Source organism: Lithobates pipiens, unplaced genomic scaffold, assembly GCF_037356315.1.
Source record: "Lithobates pipiens isolate NorthernLeopardFrog02 unplaced genomic scaffold, aLitPip1_a1.2 Scaffold_27, whole genome shotgun sequence".
NCBI classification, from domain to species: domain Eukaryota; kingdom Metazoa; phylum Chordata; class Amphibia; order Anura; family Ranidae; genus Lithobates; species Lithobates pipiens.
The window spans coordinates 136,200,760-136,223,192 of NW_027507788.1; the positions used below are offsets into that span (position 1 = coordinate 136,200,760).

Below are 22,433 nucleotides of genomic sequence, written 5' to 3' on the forward strand. Positions count from 1 at the left end.
GGGCCATAACAGCTCCACAATGTGATGGAATAGGGTGGCTGCTCTCTACTCTTCCATGATGACTGCCTCGTTGGGGTTGTGCCTCACCCTCACTTTCCTCCTCTGCTCTATCTGGCACCCAAGTCATCATCATCTCCTCCATCCTCATTACCACTAGAGACAACTAGGCAGTACGCTGCGGCTGGAGGAACATGACTGCCAATTTGTGTACCAGTGTTCTCCCCTCTCTGTAGGCTCATGTTCCTGCCGTCTTCAACCTCAACCTCAGAACCAACATCTGAATCGAATAATGGCTGTGCATCGTCAAGGTGCAAGTGGCTGACGCTGTGTTAAAATAACTCAGCTGACTCCTCCATGCCCGTTGCTGGGGGTATGGAAGAATTAGCTGTGGACAAGGAGGCAGGTTTAGCCACCCTGGCAGCTGCAGTGGACTGTGCACCAGTCTCTGCTTGGGTGACGGAGGATGAGGAGGATGAGGATGGTTTAGTAAGCCAGTCCACCACCTTCTCTGCATGCTGTGACTGGATAGCACAGGCAACATCACTAAACAGAAGAACCGATTCCCTGCCTGAGGACTGACCACATCCACCTTTGCCTGTGGACACATATACTACTGGCCCCCTCACAGTGCCATTGTTGACATGATGGGGGGGGGGGGGGGTGCTTATTAACAAAATGCAATATAGATGTGGAAATGTGTACATGGATGCATTTAATCAATGGAAAGTATTGTTTGGTGAACTTTAACTTGAGCACTCACTACTACACAGACACACTCCACTGAAGCACTATATTATACTGCAGTAAAACTGCACTGACGCACTGCAATATACTGCATCAAATGTGCACTAATGCACAGAAATGTACTGCGCTAAACGAAAGGCAATGCACTGCTATATACGGCGTTAACCTTGTAGTAACGCACTGAACTGTACTACATTAAACTGAAATATACAGAGTTAAACTTGCAGTAGCGCACTGAACTATACTGCGTTAAATGGAAGATAACGCAGTGAAATATACAGCGTTAAACTTGCAGTAACGCACTGATCTGTACCGCGTTAAATTGAAGATAACGCACTGAAATATATGGCATTAAACTTGCAGTAATGCACTGAAATATACTGCGTTAAGCGTGCAGTAACGCACAGAAATATACTGAACTATGAAAATATACTGTGTTAAGCGTGCACTAGCGCACAGAAATATACAGCGTTAAACTTGCAGTAATGCACTAAACTGAACTGCGTTAAACGGAAGATAACACACTGAAATATACACTGTTAAGCTTGCAGTAACGCACTGAACTATACGGTGTTAAACTTGCAGTAACACACTTTAATGTACTGCGTTAAGTGTGCAGTAACACACAGAAATATACTGCGTTAAACAGGAATGAAATATACTGTGTTAAAAGGTCACTACACGCACACTGACAAAACTAGCCGTACATTCACACTAATGTAAAGATAAATGGTCGCACTACACTCACAATGACTGAACAATCCCTACATTCATACTAATGTAAAGATGAATGGTCACACTACACTCACACTGACTTGACTATGCCTACATTCACACTAATGTAAATATTCGGTGTGGAGAGAGATAGAACAGGGCTCTGTTCAGTGCTATTAGACAGTTAATGTGCTATAGTGTGCTATTCTAATTCTATTGTGAATGTAAAATATCCGTTTAGTGTGAATCTAGGGATAGATCATTGTGAGTGTAGTGCGACCATTCATCTCCGATATCACGCTGAAAATGACCGCCATTGAAATAATACTTTTATAGCGTGGGGCGGGACTAACAGCAATGAGCCATGATTGGATAGAGTCTTCATGACAGCGTCCAATCATGGCTCTGACAGTGCTCTGTGCCCTGATTAGGCAAAGCTTTCATTGCCTAAGCCAATCAGGGCTTTCAATGCACTATGTGGCGGTCGAGTGCATTGCGGGCCTAACAAACGGTCGAACACCCTGATAATTCGGTTGTTCGGCCCAAACTCATGTTTGGGCCAAACCATTCGCCCATCCCTAGTGACTAGTATTCCAATGTTTCTCTTCTCTATCACTCAAGGTGTCCTCAAGAAGGTTATAATGGTGCCCAAGGAAAACCTGGGGCTTTGTGTAACTAAAGGTCAGCTTTATCCACATGCCAGCTTGTATACAATTTTTAGGCATTTTTTCAAGGCACCCCCGAAGAAACCTCAAGTCACACTGGTTGAAAAAGGCTGGTTTAAAGGAAACATTTACTTGTGTATTATTTATAAATTAAATGCATTGTTATCTTAAAGGGCCAAGCGCACATATTTTGTATAATTTGAATTTAGGTCCTGTGTTCAGATTTAATTAGGTGCTGCACCGGCCATCTTTTACTAAGTGCGAGTTGTAGTATATTATCTGTATGGTTCCTATTTTGCCTGTTCAGACATATCACTGCATTGCACTGCAATTTGATGTTTAACATGTTATTTGACCACACATAACCACTAAGGGCCCATCTGAATTGATGGATGCACATTAAGCATGATGCGTGTGCTTTTATGATCTTCTTCACCCCCCCCCCCCCCCCCGAAAAAAAACCCTTGTAAAACATACTGCCCATCATTATGCACTATTAACAGTGCACACGCATAGGTGTGAATCAGGGATGAGCTTTATGTTCGAGTCAAACTCATGTTCGACTTTAACATTGGCTGTTCGCCAGTTTGCCGGACAGTGAACAATTTTGTGTGTTTGCGGCAAATTCGAAAGCCGCGGAACACCCTTTAAAAGTCTATGGGAGAAATCAAAAGTGCTAATTTTAAAGGCTTATATGCATGATATTGTCATAAAAAGTGTTTGGGGACCTGGGTCCTGCCCCAGGGGACATGTATTAATGCAAAAAAAAGTTTCAAAAATGGCCGTTTTTTCGGGAGCAGTGATTTTAATAATGCTTAGTGAAACAATAAAAGTATAATATTCCTTTAAATTTCATACCTGGGGGGTGTCTATAGTATGCCTGTAAAGGGGTGCATGTTTCCCGTGTTTAGAACACTGACAGTAAAATGACATTTCTAAAGAAAAAAACGTCAGGGGGACGGCCACGCATTTTTTTTTTTTTTTTTTGGTTCGGGGTTCCCCTGTAGGCAAATCCCCATGCCATTTTTATCAATGAAATTTTATGTGTATTGCAGACCGACAATTCATTGTAGCCGCAAGTAGTTTTAAATTACTTTTTTTCCTTTAGAAATGTAATTTTCTGTCAGACTGTTCGAAACACGGGAAACATGCGCCCCTTTACAGGCATACTATAGACACCCCCCAGGTATGAAATTTAAAGGAATATTATACTTTTATTGTTTCACTAAGCATTATTAAAATCACTGCTCCCGAAAAAACAGACATTTTTGAAACTTTTTTTTGCATTAATACATGTCCCCTGGGGCAGGACCCAGGTCCCCAAACACTTTTTATGACACGGAAACACGAACACGGGAAACATGCGCCCCTTTACAGGCATACTATAGACACCCCCCAGGTACGAAATTTAAAGGAATATTATACTTTTATTGTTTCACTTTAAGCATTATTAAAATCATTGCTCCCCCAAAAAACTTCATTTTTTAAAACTTTTTTTTAAATTGATACATGTCCCCTGGGGCAGGACCCGGGTCCCCAAACACTTTTTATGACAATACCATGCATATAAGCTTTTAAAATGAGCACTTTTGATTATTCATGTTCGTGTCCCATAGATTTTAATGGTGTTCGCGTGTTTGAACAAATTTTTTGCCTGTTCGCATGTTCTGGTGCGAACCGAACGAGGGGGTGTTCGGCTCATCCCTAGTGTGACTGTGGCCTACAGCACAACCATTTTCCAATGCTACTTAGCAGGTAGCCCAGCCTGAAAATGTAATCAGAAAGCCACTACCTTGTGCATACATAGTTGCCCAACAGAAATAACAGTTTACTGTATAAACATACATTGATAGGATTACTTTCACATTTACAGTATAAAAAAAAGTCTAACTTCCCCTTAACCTCAGGTGTGACATCTGTGGTCAGCTTTCCTCTGCATTTGTACAGTATAATGTACAGTTTAAAAGGTTCTGCTTGCTAAATCTACTTGCGCGGCTGTCGTCAGTTCATCAATAATAAGCTTAGCTGTCTGTCTTAATCCGCTGTGTCTGGGTAAGTTCTGCGGCAGTAAATATTGACAGGACTGCATTAGGGTGAAATTAATGGTAATACCTTCGTCACTATATTAGATGGAGGAACAGCTGGGTGCATAAATTGGCTGCTCCTAGAGGAAATCAATACACTGTTCAGTGTTTTCCAAATTAATTGAATCCAGAAGACAAATATGACATCTAATTAATGGTGAAAACAGATCTAATGGCTTTAGCTACTCAGCCATGACTGTTTATATCAAGTTAATTCCAAACATGTTTAACAATATATGTATAACTAGGTGCTTGGCAAGAGAAGGAACCACTATAAAGAGAAGGGTAAAAAGGGAAGCGCAACAATAAAAAGAGACAGCACTACAGCTGCTTTGTGTGCCTATAGAAGACTTTTATGTTGGCCTTCAGTGCCATTCAGCATTCATCCAGCAGAGGGAGCTGGTGGGCGTGAAGAACATGAGAGACTTTTATGCACTTTGGGAACTTTGGGAAATGTAGTCTGCGAAGAGGATCTTGCATAAGAGCAGATGGAGAGCTGGAATGCAACTCCCAGATATGCACTCTTAATAGGAGGGCTACGGAGCAGTTTGTTCTCTAGGGCTTAGCGTCAGAACTCCTTGTTACTACAAGGGGACCGGAGTGTGCACATCTCTATCCCTGAGTACACACTAACCTACTACAAGCCTGTGGCCTGAGAGAAAAAATCGGATTGCTGTCAACCTGTGTGCTGAGGACCTGAGTCACTCCAGCGAGATTCAGAAGTGAGCTGACATCTGAAGAGCAGGACCAAAGTTGCTATATTGGTGGGACTGATGAGAGGGCATTGCTGCTATTGATGGATCACTGCTAGCAGAGACAGTACATAGGAACTGGCCATCTAATTAGCAGCTTTATTCACTGCATACAGACTTTCTTGGGATCGCACTTACGTGCATCACCGTAAAGATTGGGCCCCAACACTAGCTGACTGAACAACTAGTGCCAAGGAATGCTCACCCAGATATCTGCTTCACAAGAACGTTGCCCAATGTCCATAGTAAGAGGTATCTCTTTAGGGAGCCTTATATGTCATCATAGCCATTCATATAAACTGCACTATAAAGCGCTTATAGCCTGCTGGTTGCAGAGGAGTTATAGTAATATTGATCAAAATTTCCATTACTAGTATTTACCAATGCTATTGCTTATTGCTGAATTTGTGGGTTACTGGGTTTACTTTAATCCAGAGATAGACAGCTTTACCCTAAGCTTCTACAACATGTAACATAGCAATTACATTGTCTAGTGAGCTGTGATCTAAGTCATTCTCTGTTTGCTCATTTATGCATATGCTCCTATTTACTTTAAATCATGACAATATATTGAGATTCTAACCAATCTGGTGTTTGCTTTCTGATACTGAAACTGGCTCCTATGAGGGTAAGCACTACACATATAGTAGTGTGCAAATGTTTTAAGGAGGTGTGAAAAAAGGCTATAAATTAAGAATGCTTTCAGAAATGGAAGTGCTAATAGTTTATTTTTTATTAATTGACAAAATGGAAAGTAAATGAACAGAAGAGAAATCCAAATCAATATTTGTTGTGGCCTACACAACATCATCAATTCTTCTAGGTACAATAGCACTTTTGGAGGAACTCAGTAGATAGTTTGTTCCAAACATCTTGGAGAACTAACCACAGATCTTCCGTGGATTTAGGCTGCCTCAAATCTTTCTGTCTCTTCATGTAATTCCAGTCAGGCTCGATGATGTTGAGATCAGGGCTCTGTGGGGGTCAAACCATCCCTTCCAGCACTCCTTGTTCTTCTTTATGTAGAGCTGGGCCTGACCCCTAGCCTAATGGTGACCTCTAGAATCAGGGAGAGCTGACATTATTCCTTGTAGAGTGGGTTACTAGGCATAGTGGGTGTAATGCAGGATGGAATAATTGGGCGCCAGTCACTTTTTTGGATGCGAACAAAAGAGATTTTTTTGTCTCTTAACAAGAACTTGGGGAGAGTGGGTTAGGGCTAGAACACTCTTAGGCAGATGCAATGGTAATTGGCAGACTCCAAGACAAATTAATAGACAGACAGCTATACAGGTTGAGGGCCTTCCAGCCAGATACGGCTACTGTATTTGTAGAACTGCTGTCTCCTATGGCAACTGAACTTGCAACAGTCAATAGAGATCCTTATACATAACTCACAGTAACTTGGTATAGATCTTCTCTTACATCTCACAGTGTCCCACTATAGATATTCACTCACTGAGCTCCCAGTCTGTCACCAGACTTCAAGATCCCAGTCATCACTGGATCCTCTGAGCTTTTCCACAGCTAACCCACCTTTGCTAACCTGCTGGGTCCTTGGCTTGGCACTTGTTGAATCTTTCCCAGTTCTTCACCGTCCCCGGATAGTGAAAAAGGCTGCTCTGGTACTTCTTTCAGACTTCCATAAACTGGCCTCTGATAACAAGAGGGATGGTCCCTTAGTGGCGATTGCTTCCCTTTTATCTCTGGCCTTGATCCGTGATTGCCGCTGGCAACCAGAAAGATCGTTCCCGATAGCAACAACTTGGTTCTCAGTCCGGCTGAACCTCTGCAACTTGGTTGGAATCCAGGCCTGAAGTCCCAACCCCGCGCTGCTTCTCCTACTCCTGGATAGGCCTCAGGCAGCCTAGCAGCCAGGTACTCCCGGGATAGGCCTCAGGCTTCTGGCCTAGCAACCCAGAGCATTTTAACAGGCATCTACCCATACAGCTGTTCAGGTGGTACAGAACAGCGATTACCTGACTCCGCCCAAAGAAAAAGGCTCTCCCTGCAGACGAAGGAACTAAAGAACCCTGCCAGCTGGCTGAGACAACCCATTCACTTATAGTCTGGCTTCGCTATGCCCTTGTCAATCCAATGCCACCGGCAACAGTGCCACCCAGTGACAAATGAGAGTTAGAGGATCTTATAACAATTAGCCAGGACACTTACTACCTGGCAGACTAAATTTGTGCGTAACCTTGCCTAAGCATGAGGGTGCTACATCTACACTGACGATAGTTCTTAATCACATTGGCTGTATTTTTGGGGCCCTAATCCTGCTGCAGAATAAATCTGGGGAAATTTAACATGCCTCCCTAATGGTACGGCATGATGGATAAGTATCTGGCTGTATTTTAAAAGAAAGAAGGCATAAAAAAAAAAAAACGATCACAGGCACCACATATAAGAATTGGGTTTGATACCGCTTTAATGATGAATTTACTTTTGAGTTTTGTAGTGGTGATATGTTGTAAGAATTATAAAATTTAAAATGCAATAAAAGTGCAAAGATAAACTAGTTGTTAGAGGAGGTGCTATCATATTTATCCACAGACTGGATCCAGCAACCATCGGATAGGCCCCTCTCACTGACCTAGCAGCCGGTGAGATGCTCAAACAAAGTCTCTGCCACAGACTTGTCAATTGGACTAAAACATTCTTGAGAGATTTAAAGAACTTCCATACAGTAGCAGTTTCCTTTCAGCCGACCCGCCGATACTGTATGGGTGTTGATCCGGGTTGCGTCCTCCAACTGGGTTTCCAGGCTCCTCCAGAGATACCAGCCTTGTGCTAGGTCCTCTCCTAGAAAAGTCCTCCCTTGGATGCTCCAGTCGCTTGGCTTCTCCCTGCAGGCGAGACAGCACAGGACCACCCCTGGATCAGTAGGCCCCAAGACTTTTGGGCCTACTCTCTTAGTTGCAAAGCAAGATCATGTGACACACACCCCAGGCCAGGAGGCCCATGAGGTCAGATAGCGAACCCCGGACAAGAGACCCCACAAAATGGCGTTGGTACCTGAAATACCCTCTCCCAGAATGCACAGCGGGGAAACCACTACCACTGGGCTATTTCTGAGCAAAAGGTGGTATTCAATGCATCCAGTTTGTTGCATTTCTACACTTACCGGCCATGACAGCGACACCTACGGTCAAGTGGAAATTAGTGCAACCCAGCTGGACTGGTACAGGAACCAGAACTTTTTGGAATAATTAGCCTGAGCCCAAATGCAGCTTCACACAACTTAAATTTGAAAAACAATAGTGTCTGCTCATTAGGAGCAGGGCAATACATATGTATTGTTAATCAATTTCAAGTCCACTGTCATGCTTAGGGATGGGGATTATAATGAATATCTAATGTACAGACAGTAACAGCATAAATAATATATGTAGGAAGGCAGATTCAGTCTAAACAATTTCCTCTGTTTTATACCACTGCAGGAATGAGGATGATCTACATGATGTACGGCAACAGAAACTGGAATTACAGGTAAAACCTACAGGTTACCTAATAAATAGCTGTCTTCCATTAGTCCAATTAGTACATTTAGCTGTGACAGTACAAAACCCGACAGGTCTTGTTGTAGTACTGAAGATGATTAATTGATCGACTTTAGTACAACCAGTAGAGCCAGATTTACATCTCAGAAGCCTGTAGGCAGAGAATTCTGAAGGCCCAACACTAATCATCCCGCTCACCCCTGAGCATGAATTCCTTCTGCAAGTTACAAATCTCCCCAAACAAAAATGCAAAAATTCCAAATCCCCCTCCAGCACGTTTTTGCCCCCCAATCCCCTACAAATCACCCCTCCAAGCGCACATCCTCCTTCCTTCCAAATCCCCACTCCTAGCACAAATCCTCTGCCACAAATCCCCCTCCTAGCACAAATCTCCACTCCTAGCACAAATCCCCACACCTAGCACAAATCCTCTCCCACAAATCCCCCTCCTAGCACAAATCTCCACTCCTAGCACAAATCTCCACTACTAGCACAAATCCTCTCCCACAAATCCCCCTCCTAGCACAAATCTCCACTCCTAGCACAAATCCCCACACCTAGCACAAATCCTCTCCCACAAATCCCCCTCCTAGCACAAATCTCCACCCCTAGCACAAATCCTCTGCCACAAATCCCCCTCCTAGCACAAATCCCCCCTCCTAGCACAAATCTCCTCTACTAGCACAAATCCTCTCCCACAAATCCCCACTCCTAGCACAAATCCCTCCCCTTAACACAAATCCTCTCCCACAAATCCCCCCTCCTAGCACAAACCCTCTACCACAAATCCCCCCTCCTAGCACAAATCCTCTGCCACAAATCCTAACTCCTAGCACAAATCTCCACTCTTAGCACAAATCCTCTGCCACAAATCCCCACTCCTAGCACAAATCTCCACTCCTAGCACAAATCTCCACTCCTAGCACAAATCCCCACTCCTAGCACAAATCCCCACTCCTAGCACAAATCCTCTCCCACAAATCCCCACTCCTAGCACAAATCCCTCCCCTTAACAACACAAATCCTCTCCCACAAATCCCCCTCCTAGCACAAATCCTCTACCACAAATCCCCCTCCTAGCACAAATCCTCTCCCACAAATCCCCACTCCTAGCACAAATCCCCACTCCTAGCACAAATCCCCACTCCCAGCACAAGTCCTCTGCCACAAATTCCCACTCCTAGCACAAATCTCCACTCTTAGCACAAATCCTCTCCCACAAATCCCCCTCCTAGCACAAATCTCCACTACTAGCACAAATTCTCTCCCACAAATCCCCACTACTAGCACAAATCCTCTCCCACAAATCCCCACTCCTAGCACAAATCCACCCCCCCCCCCCTTAGCACAAATCCTCTCCCACAAATCCCCCTCCTAGCACAAATCCTCTACCACAAATCCCCCCTCCTAGCACAAATCCTCTACCACAAATCCCCCTCCTAGCACAAATCCTCTCCCACAAATCCCCACTCCTAGCACAAATCCTCACTCCTAGCACAAATCCTCTGCCACAAATCCCCACTCCTAGCACAAATCTCCACTCTTAGCACAAATCCTCTCCTCCAAATCTCCCCTTTTAGCTTTAATCCTCTCTCCAAATCCCCACTACTAGCATAAATCCTCCCCCCAAATACCCCCTACTATTGTAAGTTCTCCCCCCAAATGACCCCTTCTAGTGTAAGTTCATCCTCCAAACCCCCCCTCGTAGTACAAATCCTCTCCCACAAATACCCACTCCTAGCACAAATTCCCTCCCCCAAATACCCCCTCCTAACTTACATCCTCCCCCAAAATCCCCACTCCTGATGTAAGTTCTCCCCCTAAATCCCCCCTCCTATAGTACAAATCATCCCCCAAAATCCCCCTCCTAGCACAAATTCCCTCAAATCCATCCTCTTAGCATAACCTCCTCCAAATTACCCTTTCCAGCACAAATCCCTGCCCCCCCCCCAATTCTCCCCTACTAGCACAAATCCTCTACCACAAATCCCCACTCCTAGCACAAATCTTCTTCCACAAATCCTCACTCCTAGCACAAATCCCCACTCCTAGCAGAAATCCTCTCCCACAAATCCTCACTCCTAGCACAAAATCTTTCCACCAAATACCCCCTTCTAGCTTTAATCCTCTCCCCAAGTCCCCAATCCTAGCATAAATCCCCCCCCCCAAATGCCCCCTACTGGTGTAAGTTCTCCCCCCAAATGCCCCCTCCTAGTGTAAGTTCACCCTTCAAATCCCCCCTCATAGTACAAATCCTCTCCTCCAATCCACCCTCGTAGTATAAATCCTCTCCCGCAAATACAGACTCTTAGCACAAATCCCCTCCCCCAAATACCCCCTAACATAAATCCTCCTCAAAATCCCCACTCCTAGCATAAACCCTCCCCCCCAATCCCCACTCCTAGAATAAATTCTCCCCCAAAATCCTCACTCCTAGTGTAAGTTCTCCCCCTAAATCCCCCCTCCTAGTACAAATCCTCTCCTCCAATCCCCACTCATAGTACAAATCCTCTGCCACAAATCCCCACTCCTAGCACAAATCCCCTCTCCCAAATACCCCCTACTAACTTAAATCCTCTCCCAAAATCCCCACTTCTAGCATAACCCCCCCAATCCCCACTCCTAGAAGAAATCCTCCCCCAAAATTCTCACTCCTAACGTAAGTTCTCCCCCCTAAATCCCCCCTCCTAGTACAAATCACCCCAAATCCCCCCCCCACCATATATTCCCTCAAATTCATCCTCTTAGCATAACCTTCTCCAAATTACCCTTTGCAGCACAAATCCCTGCCCACCCCCAATTCTCCCCCCCAGCACAAATCTTCTCCAAGTATGCCCCCTAACACATATACGCCCCCCCCTCCCAATTCCTCCTTCCAGCACAAATCCCCCCCCCCCATTACCCTTTCCTTACCAGAACAAACAGCCCCCCTCCAATCTTAGCGAAGTAGTAAGGAGGTGCGGGCTCTCTGTGCCCCCCTAGGCCGCCCCCACCCCCCCATGAACATTGTACCCATGCCCTGTGCAAGTCCAGACAGAAGAAGGTCAAGCAAGGAGAAACCTGGGACAACAGCACTCCTCCATACAGCAGATAATAACACAGGATCTTCCCCTACCTACTCCAAGGACTGCTCATCTCCCAGAAATGTGGGTAGGGGGCCGATAATGTATTGTGGGATCTAAGAGGATCCTGTGTAATCAGCTGTATGGAGGAGCACTCCACTGACAGGAGCAAGGAGAGCACAGAAAGCTCACACCTCCTCCCAGCTGTCTTCTTGCTGACAATTCTCCTGTCTGGACTTGCAGTGGTGTAGTTACAATGTTCATAGGGGAGCCGGCCTGGAAGGGGACAACTGAAATCTGGGGGGGGGGCGCACAGCCTACCCCAGCAACCCCCTAAATCCAACCATGTACACACATGTGCCCCTCTAGGGAGGGCGCCTGTAGGCACATGACTACAGTGCCTAATGGGAAATCTGGCCCTGACAACCAGCCTACCCATGGATGGATCAAAATTCGGCCAGTTCCTGCAGAACTGGACAAATTTGGACCCGTCTATGGCTGTCTTTACAAATATATTAATAAGACAGAGTGAGTCCAGAGGACAAGCAACAAAAACAGTGAAGGGTCTGAGTGATAAAACATATCAGTGGAAACTGCAGGAACATAATATGCACAGCCTTGAGGAGAGAAAGGAAAGGTGAAACATGATTGAAACTTTTAATACATTAAGCCCTTGTACACACGGTCGGACATTCCGACGAAAAATGCCCAATTGGACTGTGTTGTCGGATAATCCGACCATGTGTGGGCTCCATCTGACTTTTTCCGCCAGAATGTCGTGCTGGTCAGACGGACCAAATATGACGCAAGGGAAGCTATTGGCTACTGGCTATTGAACTTCCTTTTTTAGTCCCGTCTTACGTCATCACGTTCAAAACTAACAGACTTGGCCAAGTCGTGTGTGGCCAAGTGCGTTCGTTTGGAAAGTCCTTCGGAAATCTCCACTGAAAGTCCGTCGGGAAGACCGTCAGACCTAGTCTGCCTTTAAGTCCAGTCGTGTGTATGCAGCATCAGTCAGCAAGCTGTGATGTTTTCAGGAAGCTGTGTACAGCACCCTGCCAGTCAGGACCTGCCTGAATTACATAGCGAAGCACAGAGACTTGGGTATTGAGAAAAAAGTAAATGTAGCGCTACCTAAAAATAGCTGATACACCTAGTGCTCACAATAATTAATAATGGCGTAATACGGCAACAATGAAAAAATCATAATAAAAAATAACCTGTGCTGCAGAAAAATATGTACTGTATACAAATACTAATAATTTCAACACATCACTTGAGTGAGTAAAACATGTTGAAAAATATAAAAATGTCCTTATAGATAATAATGTAGTCCAATAAAAAAACATTCAGAATAACAATCCAATCCAAAGTGCACGTGAATAAGAAAAATAAATTAAAGTATGTGGGGTAATAGGAAAAAATCCATAGTGCAAATAGACGTCCGTTAATAAAGTGTTGTGGTCACACTCCTTTTCCCATCCAGAGTAATGTGGTCACAATTTTTTTCACCATCCAGAGTTCAGCCAGTGAGTTTTAGCAGCTCATCTCAAGAAGAGACTACAAGGGTCTAACAGCACCTTGTATGTATACAGTCCCTGAAACAGGTCACACTTTAATTTCCTCTCCTAAGATCGCAGACCAAGGGATGGGACGAATGGGGCAATTTTGAGTTAATTAAAATCTCTCCCAGCAAGCTCTCATACTTCTCTTCTCCTTTCAGTAGGAACCACAGGGGACAAAGGATATCTCCCTAGTGTAGTAGTGAATAAAAACTGTTTTATTAAAACATAAATAACTTACATTCAAGTTCCAGTTGTGGCCGGTCACAGCCACAACCGGAAGTGACATCACCCGGGTTCTCCCAACGCGTTGCGTTACAGATCTTTCTCAAAGTGCACTTACTTAATAAGGAATATCTGACATAAATAAATTGGCTAAACAAAATATATGTACTTATACCATAATCTGCCATATTGTTTTATTTCACTTTACTGCTGGATAGCGCAAACTTTTTGAGAAGAAACAAAGAAGAAAGCGCCAGGAGCCACTTATGATCCAATCTAACCCCGATACCAAACTTAAACCTCGTAGATCCCGAAAGCCTGAAGACCAGGCAGTACTGGTGGAGTCTTGTACTGTTTCCAGCATCTACATGGGTATGACATGCAGATCATATACTGACATACTGTATACAACTTACTTCCCAGCACATATTTCTGCATACATTAATGAAATTAAAGTTTAATACTAATGAAATTAGTATTAAACAAAAACAATTGCTTTCAATGTTATTTGAAAAAGCTATGCAATAAGCTACAGTGATGTACAAAGATGCTTACCATAGTAATAACAATTAGAATACTACATGGGTATATATCTCATTAACATTGATAGATAATGAGATATCTTCCCCATTTAAAATAATGGATAATGAAATAATGAAACCTCGTATATAGCAAAAATTGAAGTCCTTAGTATAGGTGAATACAAATTACATATATTATTTAAAATCACAAAAATGTAGAGAGACAAATGTACATGATCTGATATTCCCTTCAAGAATATGGAAACTGCTTAGTTACATAGGTGGCTGGGTCACACATATTTCTAAACCAGAGCACATAACACTCATATGTAATAAATACCTAAATCTTCTTACATTGCTTTCTCGGTCCCATGTTGTTGAATAAAAAGAACAATACATCTGGGGGAATTTATGACTCTAGAAGTCATAGGCTCTCTCTGGTATGCAGGTCTGATCAATAGGGTGCCGTCAAAGATCCTTATCAGGAAGAATTCTATTACTCCCATAGAGAACATGGCACAGCTACTGATAGCTAAAAGATTTCATCGCAGTGGAGCACCACCTCTTTAGTGTATAAGAAGCAGGGCTTTTTTCAGCTAGAACTTGGTTCCACCATCTCTGGCTCAGGCCCGCTCCTCCTTGCTCACCACTATCACTTGTAAACACAGAAGTTCGGCTTCTGTGTTTACAAGTGACAGCTTGTTTCCCAATGGCTCCCAAAGATCTTATCTCCTGAGCAGCTCCCACTGAGTGCAGGATGGGGACAAAGTAGATGCAGGTGCCCTGGGTGTAGTGCGGATGCTGACACCCCCCACTGGATGATCTCTCTGCAAGTGAGAGTGGCGGAGCCACCTACAATGTGTGGGGAGGTTCTAGAGAAGAAGAGGGGTGAAAATGAGAAGTGAATTGCGGGTGCAGAGGTAAGCAGCTGTGGAAGAAGGCTGAACTCTGCACTTCGTAGCACACCCCTGAATTCTGTATGCAGCGCACCCCCAGACTCTACACATAGCGCAACACTGAACTTTGCACCTTGTGTGTAAATCCCCCACCCCAGCTCTGTGCTCTGTACTTACTATGTACTGGATTATGCACTCCCGGTATTTAATACCTCTTTAAGACCCGCCCACTGTTAGTAAAATTTGACCACAACCACTATTTGATGCAGTTTGGAGGGTGTGTAGGGCGAGTAAGGGGAGGGTGGTTTTGGGGGATTGCGATTGAGTTCCTGCACCTATTTTATTAGAGGAAAAGCCCTGGTAAAAGGTATATGTCCCCAGGCAAATAGCTTTATTGCTGGGGCCCTATATCACCCTGATATGACAAACCTATTAGCAGCACATGTGTGAAGAATTTTTTATCCGTGTAGAAAATAGAACAATTGTTGGTTGCAAAAACACTTACCAATGTGTCTCTTTATGTGATAAGGATCACTTCTAATTAGAGAAAGCATTCGTTTCCTCACTCCTAGTTGGCCAAAGTATTTGAACTTCATGTAATTTTTATGGCAAGGTAAAGCCCAAATGAAGTCACAGAAATAGATATTCAGTCAGATGGACATTTGGTTCAAACCTATGCAGGTTGCAGTTGATGCATATTCCAAGTGCATTTTGTGTTTTTCGGCTCTATTCACACTAATGCGTTTTTTTATTTATTTTTTGCAGAAAAGGCATTTAATTTTTTTTTAAACATGGGTTCCTATGAAACACATTCACATCAATGCATTTTGTACCTCTGCATTTTTGGAAAGGGTCTGGGACTTCCCCCCCCCCCCCCAAAATGCAGCAATTTGCATGTACAGTGCCTTGAAAAAGTATCCCTACCCCTTGAAATTTTCCAAATTTTTTTATGTTACACCCAAAAAGGTGAATGTATTTTATTGGGATTTTATGTGATAGACCAACACAAAATGTGAAGTGGAAGGAAAATGATAGGTCTGGACTTTGACTGGGCCATTCTAACACATGAACATGCTTTGATCTAACCCATTTGATTGTAGCTCTGACTGTATGTTTAGGGTCATTATCCCCCTGGAAGGTGAACCTCCTGCCCAGTCTCAAGTCTTTTGTAGACTCTAATGCCGCGTACACACGACCGGACTTAGGTCCGACAGACTTTCGACGGAGTTCTGACGGAGTTCTGACAGAGTTCTGACGGACTTTCCGAATAAACGGACTTGGCCACACACAATCACACCAAAGTCTGACGGATTCGAACGTGATGACGTACGACTGGACTAGAATAAGAAAGTTCATAGCCAGTAGCCAATAGCTGCCCTCGCGTTGGTTTTTGTCCGTCGGACTAGCACACACACGAGCGGATTTCTCGGTAGGAACTGGGTCTGGCGGAGTTCTGTCGGAAAAATTTGAAACATGTTCCATTTCTAAAGTCTGTCAGACTTTTGCAAATCAAAAGTCCGCTGCAGCCCACACACGATCGAATGGTCTGCCGGAATCATTCCGTCTGACTTTTGATGTTGAAAAGTCTGGTCGTGTGTACGCGGCATAACAGGTTTTCTTCTAAGATTGCCCTGTATTTAGCTCCATCCAGCTTCCCATCAACTCTGACCAGCTTTCCTGTCCCTGCTGAAGAAAAGCATCCCCACAACATGATGCTGCCACCACCATGTTTCACGGTGGGAATGGTGTGTTCAGGGTGATATGCAGTGTTAGGGTCCTTTCACACGGGGCGGATCAGTTCTGATCCGCCCCGTGGATGTCCGTTTGCTCAGCGGGGATCACTCCGCCGATCCCCGCTGAGCAGGGAGATGACAGGTCTGTCTCCGCACACTGTGCAGGGACGGACCTGTCACAGCGCCGCTCTCCCCTATGGGAGATCGGATGACGACGGACCGCAGTGCCCGTCGTCATCCGATCCGATCCGCAGACGGATGGAAAAATAGCTTTTTCCTCCGTCACACTTTTTCGGATCGGAGCGGGTCGGATGTCAGCGGACATGTCACCGCTGACATCCGACGCTCCATAGAGCTCTATGGAGCACCCGTTCAGGTCCGCCTGAAAAACTGACAGGCGGGCCTGAACGGGACGTTAGTGTGAAAGGGGCCTTAGTTTTTTTGCCACACATAGTTTTTCTTTTAGGCCAAAAAGTTTAATTTTGGTCTCATCTGTTTGCAGTGTCCCCCCCATGGCTTCTTGTAAACGGCAAACCAGACTTCTTATGGCTTTCTTTCAACAATGGCTTTCTACTTGCCACTCTTCCATAAAGGCCAGATTTGTGGAGTGCACGACTGATAGTTGTCCTGTGGACAGATTCTCCCACCTGAGCTGTGGATCTCTGCAGCTCCTCCAGAGTTACCATGGGCCGCTTGGCTGCTTCTCTGATTAATGCTCTCCTTGCCCGGCCTGTCAGTTTAGGTGGACGGCCATGTCTTGGTAGGTTTGTAGTTGTACCATACTCTTTCCATTTTCGGATGATGGATTGAACAGTGCTCCATGAGATGTTCAAAGCTTGGAATATATTTTTATAACCTAACCTTGCTTTAAACTTTTCCACTTTATCCCTGACCTGTCTGGTGTGTTCCTTGGCCTTCAAGATGCTTGTTGTTCACTAAGGTTATCTAACAAACCTGAGAGTTTCACAGAACAGCTGCATTTATACTGAAATTAAATTGCACACAGGTGGACTCTATTTCCTAAATAGGTGACTTCTGAAGGCAATTGGTTCCACTAGATGTCAATTAGGGGTCTCAGAGTAAAGGGGGCTGAATACAAATGCATATCACACTTTTTAGATTTTTTTTTGTAAACCATTTGTCATTTTCCTTTCACTTCACAAGTACATGCCACTTTGAATTGGTCTAGCAAATAAAATCCCAATAAATTATATTTACTTTATAGTTTGTAACATGACAAAATTTGGAAAATTTCAAGCGGTATGAATACTTTTTCAAGGCACTGTAATAGACTTCAATCTAAATCGAAAATACAGTACTGTGTTTTTACCGTGATTTTCATCTTTGCAATTTGTGTGTTTTTTTTTTGGCTTTACATTCACTGTATATAGCCGGCTAAGAAGCAGGCCAGGAAGCTTCTCCGCCGGCAGCTGAATGTAAAAAATTTGCTGACTAAAAAAATTAATGATTCTGGTTGGATTTGGACGGGACACCCCACGCCTTTTTTTTAAATAAAATGCTGTGGGGCCCCCCCAAGATGCATACCAGACCCTTATCCGTGCATGCAGCCTGGCAGGTCAGGAAAGGGAGGAGACGAGCGAGCGCCCCCCCCCCCCTTCTGAACCATGCCAGGCTGCATGCCCTCAACATGGGGGAGGGGGTGTTTTGGAGCGGGAGGGGGATAGGGGGATATTGATGGGGATAAAGGCCTTTCCTCACAACTCTGGCCAGTGATTGTGTGTGTGTATGGGGGGGGGGGGGTTATCAGAATCTGGAAGCCCCTTTAACAAGGGGACCCCTGGATGCTGGGCCTCCCTATATAAACCAGTATGGGGTACATTGTACCTGTACTCATTCACCAAAAAAGTAGTGTGACAAAAAACAATAGACTGTTTTTGACAAGTCCTTTATTAAAAATGACTTCTTTTTTATCCTCCTTTATTCCTCCAGACTTCTCCTTCCCCCACTTCTTCCTCCGGTCATCTCCTTCCCTTGCTTCTTCCTCCGGTCTTCTTCTTCACAAGGGGGTTGGGTCTCTGAATGACATCACCCACCCCATCACAGCATCGGAGGAGGTTTTTTTTTATTTTCAGCGGGTTGGAGGTGGAGGAAGAAGTGGAAAAAAGAAGACATATTTAATAAAGGACTTGTCAAAAACTGTCTATTGTCTTTTGTCACATAACACTACTTTTCTGGTGAATGGGTAGGGGTACAATGCTCATTCACATGGGGGGGGGGAAGCCTTTGTCCCCATCAACATGGGAACAAGGTGCTTTGGGGTGGGGGACAGAGCCCCCATGCCCTAAAGCATCGCACCCCCCATATTGAGGGCATGTGGCCTGGTTCAGGACCTGCCGGGCTGCATGCTCGGATAAGGGTCTGGTATGGATTTTGGGGGGGGGATCCCACACCATTTTTTTTTAATTTTGGTTTTGGGGGGGACTCACGCAGTTTTTCTTGTGAATTTTTTTTACAGGAAATTTTTTTTTTGTTACATTCAGCTGTCAGCTGTAACCAGGGAAGCTTCTCGGCCCGTAACCAGCTATATACAGTAAATGAAAGAAAAAAAAAGCAATACGCAAATCGTGCCAAAATCACAGTAAAAACTTAAACTAGTAAAAGGTTAAAAAACATGGAAAGCACAGCAAAAAACACTGTAGAAATGGTCAAAAAAGCAACATGCATAGATGTGAATCAAGCCTTAAACACATGTTTTTGGTCTATTGAAGTCTATGGAACCAAAAACACAACCTGCATGTGAACATGACCCATAAAAAAACATGCTAAACGGACTGCAGTGTGATCCTGCAAAACTGAAAACCCACTAAAAAATGCATAGGTGTGAACCAGGCCTTAAAGAGAAGTTTTATTCATGAATTGTATTGTTTCACAAAATAATAATCTTGATTTTATTTCTATAATATCTGTGATCAGTTTCTGCCTGTGATGTGGAATTTTCTATGCCAGCTCAATTCTTTCCTGAAAGTTTAAAGACAATGAATATTTGTGTCAGTTTTTCACTACAAACATTGAAAATGAAGACTGTTATGGTGAGATAACTCTCTGATCCTAAAAATGCAACTTTCTCAGGTGTATCCAATCCTGCCATATCAGAAGGAACTCTTGCAAGCCCCCGTCTCAGTTCTGCTATCTGCTCAGACAGCTTCTCGCGGACCACCAAGACTGATATTGAACCAGAAAAGAAGGAAGCAGGCCTCCGTGGAGGTAAATTATCGCACATAGCTATATTTTTTCCTGGGATAGTATGCTTGAGTTAGAAGCCAGAATAAAACCTATTTACAGTAATGCCGCATACACACAACCAGACAAGGAAGACTAGGTCCGGCGGTCTTCCCAACGGACTTTCAGCGGAGTTACGACGGACTTTCCGAACAAACGGAATTGGCCACACACGAACAGACTTAGTCCGTTCGAAAGTCCATTCATTTTGAACGTGATGACGTAAGACGGGACTAAAAAAGGAAGTTCAATAACCAGTAGCCAATAGCTTCCCTTGCGTCGTATTTGGTCCGTCGGACCAGCATACAGATGAACGTTTTCCCGATAGGAATTGAGTCAGTCAGACAGATTTGAAACATGTTCTATTTCTAGGTGATTTTCTGATTTTTTTTTTACGAAAAACGATCGGAGTAGCCCACACACAATCGGATTGTCCGACGGACTGATTCCGTGTGTATGCAGCATTAGAAGTATAACATGTTCCTCTGCTGATCCACTTGTATTTAAAGTGGACTTGAACTCCAAAAATTAAGATTTGCTACTGTGCAGGAAGATTTAGAAATGTTAATTGTGCCTAAGCAATTGGGAATATCATATATGAGTACACCCCTCACATTTTTGTAAATATTTTATTACATCTTTTCATGTGACTATACTGAAGAAATGACACTTTGCTACAATGTAAAGTAGTGAGTGTACAGCTTGTATAACAGTGTAAATTTGCTGTCCCCTCAAAATAACTCAATGCACAGCCATTAATGTCTAAACCGCTGACAACAAAAGTGAGTACACCCCTAAGTGAAAATGTCCAAATTGGGCCCAAAGTGTCAATATTTTGTGTGGCCACCATTATTTTCCAGCACTGCCTTAACCCTCTTGGGCATGGAATTAACCAGAGCTTCACAGGTTGCCACCTGTCCTCTTCCACTCCTCCATGATGACATCATGGAGCTGGTGGATGTTAGAGACCTCGCGCTCCTCCACCTTTCATTTTTAGGATGCCCCACAGATGCTCAATAGGGTTTAGGTCTGGAGACATGCTTGGCCAGTCCATCACCTTCATACTTACCAACTGTCCCGAATTTCCCGGGACATTCTCAGGATTTAGACCTTTTTCCCGGAATTTGCCATTCCCGGGAAATGTCCCAGTAAATTCTTATTTTCACGATTTTTTTTCCGCTGCCGCTAGAGGTCCATGGCCGATGGAGACAATGTCTCCGCCGGCCGCCATTTTCCCGAAGACCACAACAAACAATTACTGTTTAGTAATGACCGGGTGGCTGCCAATAGAATTTGAGCTGCTGCCGTCTGTCTGTGACCTGATGTGGGAGAGGCGGGGGTGGGCAGTGCTGAAGCTCAATTGCTATTGGCAACTCCCGGGCCACCTATTTTGTCCCATTCTGTTTAGTAATGGTGGCGGAGTGAGTCTCCACTGCTGAGAATGCCTGATGTAAGGAAAGGGGGAGCTCCATTGGGGGATGCTTGGTGTAAGGAAGGACTCTGCTGGCAATGTCTGATGTAAAGGAGGACTCCACTGGCAATGTCTGATGTAAGGGAGGACTCCGCTGGCAATCTCTGATGTAAGGGAGGACTCCGCTGGCAATGTCTGATGTAAGGGTGGACTCCGCTGGCAATGCCTGATGTAAGGAGGGACTCCGCTGGCAATGACTGATGTAAAGGAGGACTCCGCTGGAAATGTCTGATGTAAAGGGGGACTCCGCTGGCAATGCCTGATGTAAGGGGGTACTCCACTGGCAATGCCTAATGTAAGGGGGGACTCCGCTGGCAATGCCTGATGAAAGGTGGTAGTCCGATGGCAAGGCCTGATGTAAGGGGGGACTCAGATGACAATGCCTGATGTAAAGGAGGACTCCGCTGGCAGTGTCTGATGTAAGGGGGACTCCGATGGCAATGCCTGATGTAAATGAGGACTCCGCTGGCAATGCCTGATGTAAGGAGAGGCTCCGCCAGCAATGCCTGATGTAAGGGCGGACTCCGCTGGCAATGCCTGATGTTAGGGGGGCTCCGCTGGCAATGCCTGATGTAAGGGAGGAGTCAGCTGGCAATGCCTGATGTAAGGGAAGAGTCAGCTGGCAATGCCTGATGTAAGGGAGGGTTCAGCTGCAATGCCTGATGTAAGGGGGGACTCCACTGGGAATGCCTGATGTAAGGAAGGGCTCTGCTGGCAATGCCTGATGTAAGCAGGGGCTCCGCTGGGAATGCCTGATGTAAGGAGGGACTGTGCTGGGGACACCTGATGGCATCTGGTGGCAGGCAACGTGGCAGGTGACATGCTCAGGGCTTCCCCTGATTCTGCATTATGGTGAGTTGAATAATTCACCAGGTGTTTGGAGTATCTTTATCTGCTGATTGTTAACTTTCTGGAATACACATATTTATATTGTGGTGTAGGATCTGGGCCTGCTGTCCCTCCATCCCTCCTTTCTTTCTCACTTTTTCTTTCTCTCTTGCTCTCCCTCTTTCTTTTTCTTTCTCTCCCTCCCTCTTTCTTTCTTTCTTTCTCTCCCTCCCTCTTTCTTTCTTTCTCTCCCTCTTTCTTTCTTTCTCCCTCCATCCCCCATTCATCTCATACCAAAACAAGGAGAGGAAATAGATATGGCGCTATACCGGTAATACCAATTACGGACCTCTGTGTGAGGACTCTATTGTATGTAATTCTCAGTATGCTAGCAAATAAGTGTGGACATAAATGTGCTATGTTTTGTTAGTGA

At 44.6% G+C, this 22,433-nt stretch overlaps 1 protein-coding gene across 1 annotated transcript in view; it reads left to right on the plus strand.

Moving 5' to 3' along the window:
* Positions 1 to 22,433, plus strand: part of LOC143934159 (tubby protein homolog) — a 151,687-nt gene that overhangs the window by 15,453 nt on the left and 113,801 nt on the right. The window contains exons 2-4 of the mRNA XM_077457524.1: positions 8,403 to 8,451; positions 13,530 to 13,683; positions 19,552 to 19,686. Coding sequence (XP_077313650.1) covers positions 8,403 to 8,451; positions 13,530 to 13,683; positions 19,552 to 19,686 — 338 coding nt within the window. The remainder of the gene's footprint in view (positions 1 to 8,402; positions 8,452 to 13,529; positions 13,684 to 19,551; positions 19,687 to 22,433) is intronic.